This window comes from Myotis daubentonii, chromosome 17, assembly GCF_963259705.1.
Source record: "Myotis daubentonii chromosome 17, mMyoDau2.1, whole genome shotgun sequence".
Lineage (NCBI taxonomy): Eukaryota > Metazoa > Chordata > Mammalia > Chiroptera > Vespertilionidae > Myotis > Myotis daubentonii.
This window is the reverse complement of record NC_081856.1, coordinates 3,203,842-3,219,904: the sequence shown is the minus strand read 5'-3', so window position 1 is coordinate 3,219,904 and position 16,063 is coordinate 3,203,842. Positions and strand designations below refer to the sequence as shown.

The following is a 16,063-nucleotide window of genomic DNA, read 5'->3' as shown; positions in this document are numbered from 1 at the left end:
TGAGGCCGCTTGGACCTAACCAGGGCTCACCATCGGGGGGAGAGGCCACCTGGGGGTGCTCTCAGGGGTGAAGCGACCCTAACCCTAAGGTACAGGGGGGAGATTTGATCTTTTCTACCCAGTCCCACCAACAGAGGACAAGGAGGGCATATTCTGGGCACAGCACGGCCTGGGTGCACGTGTGCCCACACAGGCTTGGCTTTCGGACCCTCCGTCGACAGGCACCGGGGACAGGGCTCAGGCCTGGTGTCCGGACCTGGGGCTGGATGCTTGGGGTAAGGGCTGCCCTGTGCAGGGTAGAGGCGGAGCAGCACCCCTGGTGCCAGGAGCACCCTCTGTGACAACCAAAAGGTCTCCAGGCACTGCCAACGTCCTGGTCCGGAAACTGCCCCGCAGAGCCAGGTGGCCGGGACCGCATTCTCACCGAGTCTGTTGTGGGTGCCGCCTGTGGCGGCCTCATGGGCACGCAGCGTGGGAAATGCATCAGTCGCCTTTTTCAGTGTCGCTGTCCCCGTTAATCTTTTCATTCCTGTTCTGGTTGAACTTGAAACCGGGTAACAATGTTTCAATGCTCGGCTGCTCTTGGCAGCGCAGTGGATGCAATAACTTACAGAGAAGCGCGGCTCGTTACGGTGAACCCTTAGGAAGCGCGTCGCTCCAAGTCTGAAAAGCGGTTCACCAAGGGCCTCGCGCGCTCGGTGGGAGTGGGGTCGCTGTCCCGGCCACGGCAGGGCTGGGCGTTCGTGGGAAACCGTAACCCGCGCCCGGGCGTCCGTCCTCTCCCGCGCCTCCCGGCCTCCTTCCGCGGCCGGCCAGCGGGGGGCGCGGGCTCTCCGCACGGAGCCGCCACCGCCTCCCGTTTGCCCCAAGGTCACGGCTCCGAGCGAGCTCGCCGGCCGCCGGGGCGGGAATCCCGGGTGCCTTCGGGGCGGAGACGCCGGCGCCGGGCCGGGGGCCGGGGATGCGGTCACAATGGGCCGGGAGGGAGGCGCGGGGCCGGGGCCACAGCGTGGGCGCCGCCACCGGACTCCGCGCCCGGAGGGAGGTGCGCGCAGACGCCCCGCCGCCCCGCGCAACCGGAGCGCGGAGCCGGTACCGCCCAGGCCCCCGGGCGCGGCCGCGGGAGACGCTCCCCGCGCGGCGGGCGCAGCCTGCGGGGCGCTGTCCCCGCCCGGCCCTCCCCGCGCGGGACCGCACCTCCGCCCTCACCTCCCGCCGCAGGTCCGCCCGGCCCCTCCCCGGACGGCCGCCCCCGGCACCAAGTTGGCGGGAGCCTATAAAAGCCGGGGACGGCGCGGCCGCGGACACACCGAGCCGGCCCCGAGCAGCCGCCGCTGGACGCGCGCCAACTCCTGCCCCGCCGCCCCGCCGCCACCATGTCCCACCACTGGGGGTACGGCCCGCACAACGGTGAGTGCGCGCCGCCCTCTGCACCTGCCGGCCGCGGGCGCCGGGTCGCGGGCCAGGGCCCCTGCGCGGGGTGCCCCCTCCCCAGCGCCGGCCCTGTCCGCTGCCCCGAACCCACCCGCGTCCGGCGCGCACAGGCCCAAGGGGGTGGGGGTGTACCCTCAGCGGGAGACGCGAGGACAGCCCCTCCGCGCCCCTGCGGGACACCCTCCTACCCCCACCCAGGAGGAGAGAAGAGGTTGCAACAGGAAATGGTAGGTGTTGGTGGCAGAAATCAGGGACCCGCGCCCCCACCATCCTCAGCGCCACCTGTGGCTGAGGCTCCCGCACCGCCTGTCCCTGGCACTTCTCTGCGGTTAGAATTCCTTGCCCTGAACGGAGTTCACCCTTCACCTCTGACCCTAATGTCAGGGGGTCACCAGGAACGGGCTTTCCCGCCAGGGATCTGGGTTCTCAGAGTCAGAGGACATGCAATGGCTGGGAGCTGTGTGGCCTCCACACATGGACGCCCATCTCACAGCAGCCCCTATGGGAGATGTCATTATTAACCCGCAGAACACATGGGAAACTGAGGCACGGGGTGCTTTCCCAAAGGCTCTTCAGCTTGGTGGTGCCACCCAATGGGAGCCTGCATCCCTGCCCCTTCCTGGGGAGTGGGTGCCTGTCCCCAGGCTGGGGGCTCACGCGTCCCTCCCCACCCAGGGCCCGAGCACTGGCACAAGGACTTCCCCATTGCCAAGGGCCACCGCCAGTCCCCTGTGGACATCGACACCAAAGCCGCCGCTCACGACCCTGCGCTGGAGCCCCTGACCGTGTCCTACGAGCAGGTGGTGTCCAGGCGGATCCTCAACAACGGCCACTCGTTCAACGTGGAGTTTGACGACTCCCAGAACACAGCAGGTCAGTGGCTAACGCATCACTGGGGCCTTTTACCCAAAAGCTGTTTTCCTGGTGAAGGGGGACCCTTCTCAGCCCTGAAGAGCCAGGCTGGGGACTGGCACAGATGCCAGGCTCAGAGGGCAGGCCGATGACCTTGAAGTGACCTGGGCTGCTCCTCCCTGGAACAGTCCCGGGTCCCTTGCAGGCCACTGAGAACCTGGGACCTGCCTCTGAAAATTCCAAAAGGCAGTGTCCCCTGGCAAGAAACATCAACAGTGATGTTTTGCAAAATTAGAACATTTAAGTTCTGTTCCTCTCTCACATCAATGTCTGCCCCTCCCTCTCCCTCTCCCTCTCCCTCTCCGTCTCCCCCTCTCTCTGGAATCAACAAAAACATACTTTTAAAAATTAGAAATTTAAGTTCTAAGTTTCACTCTCACATAGATATTTCTCTCCCTTCCTCTCTAAAAACCAATGGAAACATGTCCTTGGGTGAGGATTAAAAACCGACAACCTCCCCCCCACCCCACCCCCCAACCCCCGCCCAAATTCTTGGAAACAAAATTCTGAGTATTTTCTGGGTGTGGGGCTAGTGCGATAAAGGTGGCAGCACAGCTTGGTATCTACTGAGAAAGTCATTCCACGAATGAAGATGGTTTAGGGCTGGTGGATATACTTGGCCCAATACGGACAAAACCGATTACCATCATTTGTTTGTAATGAGCTGTCTTCAGGGCGCTCGTTGAATGCTGTGCTTTTCCTTGTTTAGAAATAGCCCCCCCCGCCCCCCCCACACACACCATTCAGCCGTAGTCCTGCCTCTTTGCCCACTGGTTGATGTTATTGCCCTGTTTTCCTGAGCGCTGCCTCTGAAGGTCCGTGGCCGCTGCTGCAAACACACAGGCGGGCGCTGTGGAGGGGCCTGGGACAATGAGAGGGAGCGCGATGGTGCCGCTAAAACGGTGCCGCCCCGGCTGCAGCTCTAGCATCTCCGGTAACCAGAGCCCTCAGAGGCGCGGCCACTGTCCTGCTCAGCTCTTACCCCTGTATTCAGCACCGTTTTGAAAAAGTTCTTCCCTACCCCTTTCCCATTTTAAAATTTCTTGACACTTGGCTTTCTGAATAGTGATTTGGGAAGACAGTTTGATGGCGGGTAATGTAGAGGTGATCTGAGAAGTGTTCTCACCCCGTGCTCTGGGTCACTTCACCCAGCACACACAGACACACATGGACACACACGATTTTCTAGGTTTTGAGGATTAGAGTTGGTGGAGGGTGTCCCCTGGAGACCCTTCTGTGGCTTTCTGCCGTGTTACCTTCCCTGGCGCCTCCCACTCCAAAGCAACAACGCTCGGCGATTAAGTTAAATATAACGTTCAATATAAGGGAGACAATTTCTTTCCTTCGTGTGAAGATTGTAATAGGACAAGGCCAAAGGTCTTGGCGGTATTGTACATATAGAAAGGATGCCATAACACTTTATGTTTGGTTATTTAAAAAAACAAAAGCTACTTTAGTCTGTAGTTGTCAGCTTTTTTTTTTTTAAGAGACAATGCGCATTCAGTGTTGCCAATGAAATCATTGTTTTCCCTGGGTCTACCAGTTACATACCTCCCTGGATGCTACACAGAGTCCAGTATAAAATCACATGCCGACTGAGTGCTGAGAGTCTTTCTGGGAACAATGAGAAACAAATGGAACCGTGCACTGTTCTAGTGCGTGTGTCTTGGGGAGCGGGGGGGTCAGCACTTGGTGGTAGCTGTGAGCCTCGCCTGGGGTCCGTGGCCCTGGTGGCAGCAGCCTGGCCTCTCGGAGGTTTTCTTTCTTTCCTGTGAAACTGGAGTGAGGGTGGCGTGCACCGGAGGGGGAAGCGTGCTGAGCTCTAAGATTACCGCCAGCGCTCCCTCGATGGGGTTTCCACGTCTCGTTTGTCAGTGTATCGGCACGTTCCATGTACGATATTAAAGGGGTCCTGCTGGTTTCCTACATGGCACCCAGCTGTAGCTGCGCGTCCGGCCACGCACCCGCTGCTCCCGGGGGGGTTTCTCCATGGGCAGGGGCTGGTCACCTGCTTCCCATCTCTGTGGCCACTTGCATGTGTAAAGCGGCGGCCCGGCCGTGTTTAGATTGTGAACCGAGAACACAAGTGGGTCAGTTTAGGGAGGGGCTCAAATCCACGCGTGGAGACACGTGGACTTCACTTAGTTCTCATTTTAAAAATCCTCACTAACACAACGAGATGCAAGGTCAGGCAGGCACCTGAGGGCCGGCCAGGGGCTGGGGCACCTCGGGAGAAAGGTGGGAGTGATGGCTGGGTCAGCCGCTCCCAGACGTGCGACAGGAAGTCTTGCAGGGCCGAGGAAACAGGGAGGCCGGAGCTGGCCCGGGTCTCGGTGAGGCCAGGCCTAGGCTTGGAGCGGCTCCAGGCGAAGGAAGAGGTCGGCCCGAGGCTGCCAGGGCACAGCACCTGCTGGCACCGGCCGGAAGGCACGGAACCGGACAGGCAGGCGCAGAACGACCTCTCTTCGCATGTGAAAGTCTCCTTTGTGACTCTGTCCAAACACTGCAACCTCCTCAGCTGTTCTGGTTAAACAGGAAGCTTTCTCTCTTTTCGAGAATGCGGAATGCATTAAATATTGATGTTAAGGGAAAACACACCCACAGAATTAAAACAGAACCAAAGCGATCGCACCAGGCAGGGGAACAGCCTTCGGACTTTTGTAAAGATCCTGGCCTCTCAGGTTAGAAGAAGCGGCCGCCAGGCGTGAGGCAGAGGCTGGCCTCCCGTCCTGGGAGTGACTGCCTGGGGACCTCAGAATAGGAGGGAATAGAAATCTTCACAAAATAACACGGTTAACCTAGTGCGTGCACACCGTCTCCAGCACTGCGCTTTTCTGTCCACGTACGTCTCAAAATAATTTATCCTTCTGGTCACCCAAGCTCGTTAAGTCAACAGTTTAACATCTCTTTTTGTTAGGAGTTATTGTTATGGTGTTTATAATTTTTATATCCTTTGCCACTTATTTTATACTTTTAAACCCTTCAGTTTATTTCCTTTTCCCTCCCTCTGTGATTTCAGTCTTCTAGCACTTCTCAGAGGTTCAGATTTTCAAATATATCCTAAATGCTATCTTATCTCCAAACTCAAGTACATGGAGTCGGGAGCTGAGCCGGCAGAACTTATCGCCGTTTAAGCCCAGTGAGTTCTTTTTGCCTGTGAGCTAATGGGCTGTGACCAGGAGCTTGGCTAAAGCCCTCATCAAGCTTCTAAATTCCTTTAAAAACAAACCACCATAAACTAATGAAAAATCGCTAATCTTGTTAGAGTTTTTTCATTATTAGAAAATAACTCCCCCTGCTTAAGATTTTTTATTACTAGCTTTATTTGAGAGAAAAGATCAGCAGTCAAAATTCCTAATTCCTGCTAACTTATTAACTTTTATTAATGAGTGTAAAACTCTCCTGCTTTATTGCGAAGTTAGAGGCAAATATTGAAAAACAACGTCTGGATTATTGAGCTAATCCATACACAGCATTATTTCTGTGTTGTTTTTTGAGAAATTGGAATGTTCGTATCTGTTTATATTAATTCAAGAAGGAAGAAGGAAGGCGGCCGAGCTGTCCTGGCCCCGGGCGGGCGAGCAGACCCGCTCTGGGCATATTCTGGGTTCTGCTTGCTTTTCAGGAACCTGCTCTTGAAGCTGCTAAACTCCCCTCCCACAGACAATCTTAGCTCCAAAGGAAACAACCACCACAAATGACAGGGCTTGTTCTGCAAAGCGCGGCCCTCACCCAACCCCACCACGCGGCAGCACGCCGTGCAGATCACGTTCATGGCGTGTGTGTGTGTGTGTGTGTGTGTGTGTGTGTGTGTGTGTCTGCGTTTGGGCTCGCAGTCCGTATCGTAGATGCTCACGGTCTGCCTGCAGTAACACGCATGTCATGTCCAGTGTGTGTCACAGACGTGGACCTCCACCCCTGGGCTCCCGTGCAGCTGCCGCCAGGCACCGGGTGTGTACGTGCCTGCATCTCCTTTTTAATTCTTGGACAGTTGCCATCCGCCTGCCTCTGAAAGCTGAGTTTCCGTGTGTCTGCGTAGCGCAGGGCAGCCGCCATTCTGCTCCTCAGAAGCAGCCGCCGCGGGCCGCCCATTTCGCCCGAGGCCCGCTCTCCTCTCCCGGGGAGGCCTGGCCGCCGCCTCCACCGGGAAGTCCACAGGGATGCAGTGTGGTAGTTTTCTGATTATTCACAGAGAGCATGGTTCACCTGTTGGAAATGCTGTGTTTGGTGGATTTATTTCTTCACATTGTTGATAGGAAACTCCTTAAATTTTAAGTTTAAACCAAAGACCATCAGGTTAGTTTATTTGTATTTTGGATCTAAGAGAGATTATTGACTTCCAGGGAGGTCTTTGTTATTTGGATGCATTTTATATTAAGTGATCATGTGATTTGGAAGAAAAAAATTCAAAGCATTAACATTTCAGTTTTTAATTTGTGTAGGTGGTCTGATTTATCTCAGTATGACTGGCGTGAATGTCTTAATTTTTACAAACAACCTGTATTCAACATAATTTTTCCATGTAATCTGTACAGGAAGACAGATGCGTCTAGAATATACTTGGTGCTCACTTTGCAGTTTGTGCATTAAGTTGGTACAACTGAGGCAGTCACGACAGTGAAAGGCTGCAGCGCCCGTGGGCGGGGGGGGGGAGGGTGTGGGGAGGGGGAGGGGGGATCGGGGCTACAGTTGCATGGGAGCCGGCGTGAGTCTGTCCTTCCCGTGCAGCACGTTTCCGCCAGGCAGTAGGCCATGCCTCGTCCACCCCATGGGCCTCGTTGCCTTTTACAGAAACAACTTCTGCTATTTTTAAACCTTATTTTTGCAGTAGAAAAGCAGGTTTCATTTTAAACTGGGGTAGTTTAGAGGTGACCTGAGGCAGCCAACGTAAAGCAAGTAAGCAAGCAGACCCGAGGCAGCCGCTTCCCAGCTTCCAGCGCGTGCTGTCTGCTGCTTCTCAGTTAGAAAGACAGGCGCGCCTTTACGACGGCTCAGGGCAAGTTATCATCATAACAACGCTCTCGAGGGACTTCAGTGACTACACTTCATGTTAAGGAGTTTTGAGAAATAACCAACTAGTTGAAGAAGGTCAGAAATGCTGCCTTTAATAGCAAGTAAACAGTAACTATAATAACCTTTTAAAATTACAACAGGCTTACAATTTACATAGCAACATAGTTTTATTTTAATAGGAGTGAAAACAGGTCTCTGGTAATAACAGATCAGCATGGAACGTGTTTAATCATTGAACCCAGAGCTTAATTCCTTTTCCTTTTGAGTATTAGTAAGTCCCGTTTAATGAAAGCTCATATATACTCTTGCCCGGCTCTAAATGTTCTCTGTAAGAAGTGAAGTAGGATGGAATCTTAGCATCCGCCAGAGAGTGAGTAAGAACTAGCTCTAAGCTTCACGATCTTTAAAGTTTAAGATTCTGACAAGATTCTTCACAGGGAGGGCGATTAGTCAGCTCAGATTTTACTTAACTCACTTTCCCACTTGGTAGAATGAATGATGTTACAAAGGGTTTTCATGATCAGCCCGCCAGTTAGTTAGTAGCTTTAAAAAGTTATAAAGGAATTAATTCCAACATCAATTTATTTCATAAACAAGTATTTTGTTTTAAGGATATATCATTATGAAAAATAGGAATTATCTCATTTCTGAAAAAGCCTATTTGGGGTGATAAGGCTAATTCTTTTCTCATAGACTTATGAGGTTAAAAAAAGCTTTTACAATTAATTGTTATTAAGTTTCAAGAGAGGTGATTTTTGTCAGAAAACATGCAAATTCATGTTTCTTAGCAGCTCTATTTATGATTTAGTAACATAGCACTATTTATGATTCGCGGGTTTTTTTCATTCTCTCTTTCTCCCGCCCGTGAAAAGCAGAGGCGCACCGCCATGCCAGGAGCCACAGAAAAACCTCCACCCGAACCTCCCATCGGCTTCCCCTTCCCTTCCACTAGATGAGTGTCTGCTGCCGCCTTGGAAGCACATTTAGCTAAAGGGAAGCCAGCAAACTTGTCCATCCAGACTTGGTCCCTTTGATTTGCAGAGCCAAAGTTTGGACTCATTCTTTTATGAATTATAAACCAAAACTAGTAAAATATACTTATGGGAACAGATGTTTAATCCCAGTTCTGGAAAAAATAACGTTGAAGTGGTAGAACTAAACTAACTTTAAAAGCTTTAAAATCTACTGGTTAAATCCCATTAATACATCTAAGTCAGGTAAGAAGTTTTTGGAGGGCATAGGGAAGCAGTGACCTCTTACTATTTTAATCCTCTCTTAAGACACAACTGTCACAGATAGGTTGTGGTCTAACACCATGATTTCTGGGACTGCTTTTACTGTAATTAATACCAGCACATTGGAATTATGAGATAGTTCTTCAAGTTAGAATTAGAAGTTCCTGCAGGTAATAGACCCCTCCACTGTATGTGATCAGTACCTAGTGGAGTAATCAACAATTGGATGCACCCATTTTACCGATGAGGACGTTAGGGGCAGAGAGGGTAAATAAAAATTTTAAAGGGACAAAGCTAGTCAGTAGCTTTTGGATTTGGATGGTCACTGCTACTAAAGGATTTGGAAAGCCTGTGTGAGGAAAATAGGATTTTATAACATTGAGATCAAGAATGCTGATATTTCAGAAATTCTGGCTTGTAGGACTGTCCTGACAGGTTAGCTGAGCCGCCTCGGGACAGTCCCTGCGGAGAGGTTGCCACATTTGTGCGAATGTGCCCGAGGCCTGCGCTGGCCAGCAACGGAAGAACTTCCTCCGTCCGTGACTCACAGAAGAAGCCATAGCTTCCTTAACATTTCCTCCCTCTGCCCTGACCCTATGGCCCCCAAGCAAACCCAGAAGAGACGTGCCAGGTGCTCAGCAGACAGAGGGAAGAGCAGCGTCCTTTAGGCCACACGCGGAGGAACAGCTACCGCGTATTCTGCTCCGCGCTGTGGGCCAAGCCGGAGCCCGGATTGCATTTCCAGAGTGAAAATGTTGCTGTGGGCACAGATGCAGGACTATGCAATGGGATTCAAATGTAACGTTAGTAGTGTGAGTTCCTTAGCACATGTATGAGTATGCACTGTACACGTGTGTATACACACACGCACCCGTATATTTTTACATTTCAGTGCTGGAGGGAGGTCCTCTCGCTGACACCTACCGACTGGTTCAGTTCCACTTTCACTGGGGCTCGTGCGATGGGCAGGGCTCGGAGCACACAGTGGATCAGGAGAAATACGCCGCAGAGGTAACCTATGCTTGCTTGCTTCTGGGAAAAACACAGTAATACTTGGCATTAATTTCAAAAGCTTAATTTTGTAAATTTGGCTTAAACAGGGGGAACCACTTTCTGAACAAAAGACCTTCACACTTGCTTATCGCTGCTCCAAGGACAGCGTTGGGGGAGTGAGTGAATTCAAGTGGGAGGGCCTGTTTTCATATAAACCTAGAAACAGAATTTGCGTCTTCCCGCGGAACATGCAACTCTTGCTGTTGATGAAATCACTTGCTATTATGCCAAACAGTTTAAATAGAATTAAAATGAAGGAAAGGCTTACTTTTAAAATGCGCAGAGACCACAGTGGGGTGGGGATGGGGGCAGGGTCCTGGTCTGTCCGTCCTCACTGCGAGTGGTCTGTCTCCTGCCGCAGCTGCACCTGGTTCACTGGAACACCAAGTACGGGGATTTCGGGACAGCCGTCAAGCAACCCGACGGGCTGGCTGTTTTGGGTGTTTTTTTGAAGGTAGGTGGATGGCCCAGTTCTTTCCCCCCTGTTTTCAGCAAAGATGAGCCAGACAGGACACTTCTAGCCAATAGGACATTCTCCAGAGAGCCTGGGTGGAGATGGGACGAGAAGTGGTGTTGGCACTGTTCCAAGTGACTGTGACGACGCGTCCTTGTGGGGTGAGGGGAGCAGGAGCGACCCTGCCCACGTCCACGGGTCCTCCCCTTGAGCTGGACAGTGTCTTCCATGACAGACGGCTGTGGGGGGAGGACACACTTTCCTCTGCCCTCGAGGTGCTCCTGGCCGGCCTAGCAGCCCAATAGACCTGAGGCAAGAGAAATAACCACGTGGAGTACATCCGTCTGTATGGGAACCCTGCAAACAGGCCATCAGAGTCCACCTGCAGGAGCGGGAACCTGGGCTATGAGACATCTGAGCTGGGGGTGGGGAGGGCCTGGGGGCCTCAGCAGGCCACTGCAGGAGGGTAAGAAGGGCAGCCCTTTAATCAGCAGTTTTCCCTGCCCTGCAGCCATGACAAAGGGTTATCTCTGATCACCTCTTCTGAGCAGAGCCTCTAACTCAAATTCTTCTAAGTAGTTAAAGTGGGAGGAGGGGGTAGACGTTTGCTAAGGTTGACTTTAGCTCCAAACAATCTGCACCCCACAGAGGCACACGCAGGGGTGGGGGGTGTGGGGGAGGACTTATTTGGACCCCACATGCTAAAGGAAGGGCAGGCTCTCAGGCCGGAGGACGGCTCCATAGTGGGGAATTGCAGGCAACAGGGGACGGAAGGTTGAGCTGCCATCCTGACAGTTGTAAAGCCAGTGGAGTCATGGGCTGGTGAGTCACGGCTGGACTATGTCAAGGTGGGAGCCGCGTGTCTATGAAACCATCCACGGAAAGCACGGAGAGGCGTGGACAGACGCTGATTAGATGATGGAAGGAAACGAGGGCCGAGGGGTTGGGGAGGCAGGAGAGCCAGGGGAGAGTGTTAAAAGCGAGGGCGGACAGTCGGCGAAGGCCTGCGAGAAGGTGCAGGCGAGCTCGGGCCAGTGTCCTTCCTTCTGAGCTGAGAGTGCTGTTGCCGCTGGAGGGGATGAGAAGCTCACCTCTGGGGCTGCCAGGGCTGCGGCCGGCGTTCGTGGGGGGTCTGGTGGGGCCAGGTAGCGTGTGCAGGGTTTGGGTTTACTTTTTGGAGAAATTCTATGATAGAACTGCCCAGATCCAACGGGTGTGGTGCCACCCATCATACAGCACCTGGTCCCGTGTCTTGCTCTAGGTCGGCGACGCTAAGCCGGGCCTTCAGAAGGTCGTCGATGCGCTGTGCTCCATTAAAACAAAGGTACGTGAGTGTCCCGCCACCCCACGGGCTTGGGGGAACGCTTTTGTTCAAATGGCTTGACAAGGGGTGTTTGGGAGAGCACTTAATAAAGGTAAAATGTTGCTTATATATGTATTTAACTCTTTTATAATCCAAAAGTGGATCCTGATGCCCGTCTAAGTTAGACTTGTGTTTGCGTAATCTGGCTTCCCCATCCACGCGTCCCTGTGCACGTCAGGGGCTCGTGCCTGGGAGGAGGCCGAAAGGCCGCCTGCTCAGCCAGTCACTCACCCCTGCGCAGGGATCTCCTGCGGCCTGCCACGTGCCGGCCGCTTCGTACCGTGGTGAATGCGACGCACAGGGCCCGCCTCAGGGAGGTGTCTGTTCTGGGCCTCCTCGAATTGATTCGTCCCATGTTTAAACCCTCCCGACGGCCCAGCTGCACTGAGGTCAATGGGCATCAGCGTAAATTAAATACTGCCATGGCCAGTGGCAGCCCTGGCTCCGTAAAGCTTGCCCTCACAGCAGCCTCTGACTTCTGAAATGCTCACCTCCCACCTCTAGCTTGACGCCCTTGACTCCTGAATAAACCTGATCTGAAAGCACTAACTCAAAAAGACGCCTGCACCCCACGCTCATCGCAGCATCATTCAGGACAGCCAACTGGGGGGGCGGGGGGGGCTAAGTGTCCACCAACGAGTGAACGGATAAAGAACATGAGGTGCATAAGGAAATGTGACTCCACCTAAAACAGAACGGAACTGGCCATCTGTGAGGGCACCGGGCGGAGAGGAGTCAGGTTCTCCAACTCATGGCTGTTTCCAGGCAGACGCCTTGGTTACACTCCTTCTCTTCTGTTTCCTGGGGAGTGGACTCTTTAAAATGCAGCTGTGGCTGTTAGGTGTGCCTTCCTGCCGACCATGAGGCTCTAACCTGAGTGTCGCCTGTGCCAGGGTAAGAGCGCCGCCTTCACTGGCTTCGACCCGTGCGGGCTCCTCCCCGGGTGCCTGGACTACTGGACCTACCCCGGCTCGCTGACCACGCCGCCGCTGCTGGAGTGCGTGACCTGGATCGTGCTCAGGGAGCCCATCAGCGTGAGCAGCGAGCAGGTGGGTCCCCGACGGCGGGCGGGCTGGGTGTGGGGCTGTGGAGTCAGCCAACCTGGTAACCTCCTCCTGGTGCTCTGGCCATGGGGCCGTGTGCGCAGAGCTGAGCTACTAAACATGCAATAAACACGGCTCGTCATCAACCATAGCCTGAAGCTGTAAACACAGGCAGAACGGAGGGTCCGGTGGGCCAGGTGCCTTCACCGAATGAGTGCTGCTTCTGTGAACGCTGAGAAAGCGAAGCCTGCGCAATGACCTGTCACGCCCACAGTTACAGGGTCAGGATGCTCCTCAGCCCCCTGACTCCTGAGGAAGGCGAGGGGCCTTGCAGAAACTATTCAACTCAGTCGCCGCGGCCAGAGTGGCCGGAGGCCGAGGCAGACCCCTCGCCGTGCGCTGGGTGCAGTGCCGTCTGCCCGGCAGGTGATTAAGGCCTTGCAGTCCCGGCGGGGCAGGGGCAGGGGCAGGGCAGGGGCAGGGCAGGTCACCGTCGTCCACTTCAATCAGAGTTGACTTTGTGGGGGGGACTGTGGGAATGTCACTGAACCAAACAGCTCAGGCTGCTGACTGGTGGCCGCCGACCTCCTTCACGCAGATCAAGTCTCGAGTAGGGAAAGGGAAGAGCCACTTTGCAAAACAACCTCTGAGAAGTGGGGGCGGGTGAGGGCTGCCTGTGTCCATCACGGGGCCAGGGAACAAACTTCAAAGGGAACAAAACTCAACCAAGACACCTGGGCGGCATGGCTCAGTGGTTGAGCATTGACCTCTGAACCAGGAGGTCAAAGTTCGATTCCCCATCAGGGCACATGCTCGGGGTGTGGGCTCAATTCCCAGTGTGGGGTGTGCAGGAGGCAGCCAATCGATGATTTTCTCTCATTCCTGATGTGTCTCTCTCCCTTCCTGCTAAAAAAATAAAAGAGTCACCCTAGCCAGTTTGGCTCAGTGGATAGAGCATCGGCCTGTGAACCCAAAGGTCCCGGGTTCGATTCTTGTCAAGGCCAAGCTGCAGGCTCCTCCTCCTGCAGGCGGCAACCAATCAATGTGTTTCTCTCACACCGATGTTCTCTGTCTGTCCCTCTCCCTTCCACTCTCCCTAAAAATCAATGGAAAAGTTTCCTCAGGTGAGGATTAACCAAAAACAAATAAATAAATAAACAAACAAACAATAAAATAAAAATAAAAAGATCCACCAAGACCAGGACTGGACGCCCACTCGGCGCAGCCCTCCAGGGCAGTGCCCAGCGCATTTGAGCAGAGACGCCGGCCTGCCTTCCGGCTCTGGGCTTGCCGACCCTGGACCCCCAACTGCACAGGTGCTGTAGTTCACCCTCCCCAGGGCAGACCAGAACTTTAATTTTCACTTGGGATTGTTATGTTACATCTCAAAGGTATAAAGTCAGGAGGAAAGCAGAGAGCGAACGGAAATGGCCTTCAGCAACAGCAGCGATTCCGAGCGTGTGTCATAGAGAGGGATCCGTCGGTGAACACATGCGTGTGCATCTGTGTTTATCTGTGGGGTCCCATGAGACGTGAACATGGGTACATGGTGCTGTGCACATAGGGGAGCCCATGTCAGATGTGACCCAGCGCGTCCCTCAGTATCGCCGTGAAACGTTTCTTTATAATTTTCTAATCTTTCCTGTGTCTTTTAGATAAACGCGTTCCGTCAGCTTAGCTTCAACAAGGAGGGGGAGGCAGAAGAACCCATGGTGGACAACTGGCGCCCCACGCAGCCCCTGCACGGCCGCCAGGTCAGGGCGTCCTTCCAGTGAGACGCGGGCCGCGGTCCCCAGCGTCCGAGGTCCCCGGCGCGGAGCACCGGCCCACGCGGCGAATCGGACCCGCTGCTCTGCGTCCCGGCTGCTGGGCTCCCGACTAGACCCTTCCTGTCCCCTCCCGTCCCCCTGACGCTATTCCCGTGGAGGAGCCGGGCCAGCTGTCCGCGATGCAGCGGCGTGGTGGGCGGGCTTTGCTGGGGGTGGCCTTCCTGTAAGGAATGATTAAAGGATCGGAGGGGAACTGCCTGTTCACAGCGCGGGGTGAGCCTCACACGGGGCGTCAGATGGGAGGGGGCGGGCTCGGATCTGCCCCGGGAGATCGCGGTGACGTGAATCAGGTAAAATGCTCAGGATTCTGTGCGACGTGAACCGGATGGGATCACTGTTCTCACTCCAAGATGTTGTACGAAAGAGAAATCCTCGCATTCGAATATATTTGTAGCGAAGTCCCCTTACATGTGACTCCTGCCATAATTCAGTGGCTTCTGAGCTGCAGAGGTCCACGAGGTAGAATCTAAAAACTGGTATCATTGTCGCTGTGACACAGAGTGTATTTCCATCCAGAAAATATGTCCTCTGTTAATAAATGCTGTATTTTGGGTATATTCTCTAATAAAGCCCGATTTCTCTTCGGGGCGCTGTGCTTTATGCTGGGGGAGTGGGCGTGTGTGGGATCGTTCCCGTCGGTTCACTGCTGGGGTGAGGGTGTCGGCTTCCTCAGGACGGGAGGACCCCGAAGGCCTGGCCGGTTTGCGCCAAGGGGAGGAGGCGGAGCAGATGGAATGCACAGCTGCCGGGAGCAGAGGAATGGCCTCAGCCTGCGCTGCGTCAGCAGGGTTGTCGATATCTCTGGCCCCGCTCCGGCCACACCGAGCTGCTGGGTGAGGGGAGCGGGCCTGGACTTGTGTGCGGTCCCCGTCCCTGCTGGCCTCTTGGGGTGGCCTTTCTGTGAGGGAATCTGGCTAAAGGCTGGCTGGCCTGGCCCCGGATCTGCGTGTGCTGACGTCTTTCATCTGGTTGGGAGGGACCCGTAGCTGAAGTATCCCCACCACCGCCTCCGGTCGCCAGGCCCCGTCTGCTCCTATCGTAGCCTAGGGCAGTGATGGCGAACCTTTTGAGCTCGGCGTGTCAGCATTTTGAAAAACCCTAACTTAACTCTGGTGCGTGTCACATACAGAAATTTTTTGATATTTGCAACCATAGTAAAATAAATACTTACATTTTTGGTATTTAGTTTATATATTTAAATGCCATTTAACAAAGAAAAATCAACCAAAAAAATGAGTTCGCGTGTCACCTCTGACACGTGTGTCATAGGTTCGCCATTGCTGGCCTAGGGGGCAGGTATGAGGGACCCCCCCCCGTCACACAGGCAGAGCCCCCACAGGCACAGCTGCCTCTTCTGACCAGGTCGAGTCCTTGCTCCCCTCACCACCCACATTTGGTTCTGAAGATGGGTGGGACGGGGACAGGGGGACAGGGTGCTGACATCTTCCTCTCCCCCTCCCCCTCTCCCTCCCCCACCCTACACGCTGGGTCAGAAAGCTGACCCTCCTTCCTGCGGGACCCTCGCCCCCCCCCCCCCCCCGGCCTTCTCCTCAGCAGCACTGACCTGCCCCCCGCCCCCCCCCACTCCCTCCACCCCCCCCCCCTGCAGGGCCGCCAGAGCAGCGAGATGCACAGAGGAACATGGTTTCACAACAGGGTGTTGGGGATGGTTGCACAACAGTGGAATGTGCTTAATAGTACACACTGTACACGTACAAGGCTAAAAT

The 16,063-nt window shown here is 54.4% G+C and overlaps 1 protein-coding gene across 2 annotated transcripts; it reads left to right on the top strand.

The window, feature by feature from the left end:
- The first annotated feature begins 957 nt into the window (after positions 1–957).
- CA2 (carbonic anhydrase 2) lies at positions 958–14,919 on the top strand. Of its 2 annotated transcripts, none has more exons than XM_059672043.1 (7): positions 958–1,410; positions 2,235–2,307; positions 9,487–9,605; positions 10,009–10,101; positions 11,363–11,425; positions 12,358–12,513; positions 14,163–14,919. In XM_059672043.1, the coding sequence occupies exons 1-7, from the start codon at positions 973–975 to the stop codon at positions 14,280–14,282; spliced, it is 1,062 nt and encodes a 353-aa protein (XP_059528026.1). In that variant the 5' UTR covers positions 958–972; the 3' UTR covers positions 14,283–14,919. The 2 variants fall into 2 exon arrangements, with proteins under 2 accessions (XP_059528026.1, XP_059528027.1); XM_059672044.1 differs by having other exon boundaries at positions 1,251–1,410; positions 2,110–2,307.
- Positions 14,920–16,063: the final 1,144 nt, after the last annotated feature.

Bases quoted from the DNA above. Each gene is read 5' to 3' on its own strand.
- CA2 (XM_059672043.1), top strand. From the start codon at position 973: ATGGGCCGGGAGGGAGGCGCGGGGCCGGGGCCACAGCGTGGGCGCCGC. The intron at 2,308-9,486 runs GTCAGTGGCTAA...TTTACATTTCAG, and splicing joins CGACTCCCAGAACACAGCAG to TGCTGGAGGGAGGTCCTCTC. The intron at 10,102-11,362 runs GTAGGTGGATGG...GTCTTGCTCTAG, and splicing joins TTTTGGGTGTTTTTTTGAAG to GTCGGCGACGCTAAGCCGGG.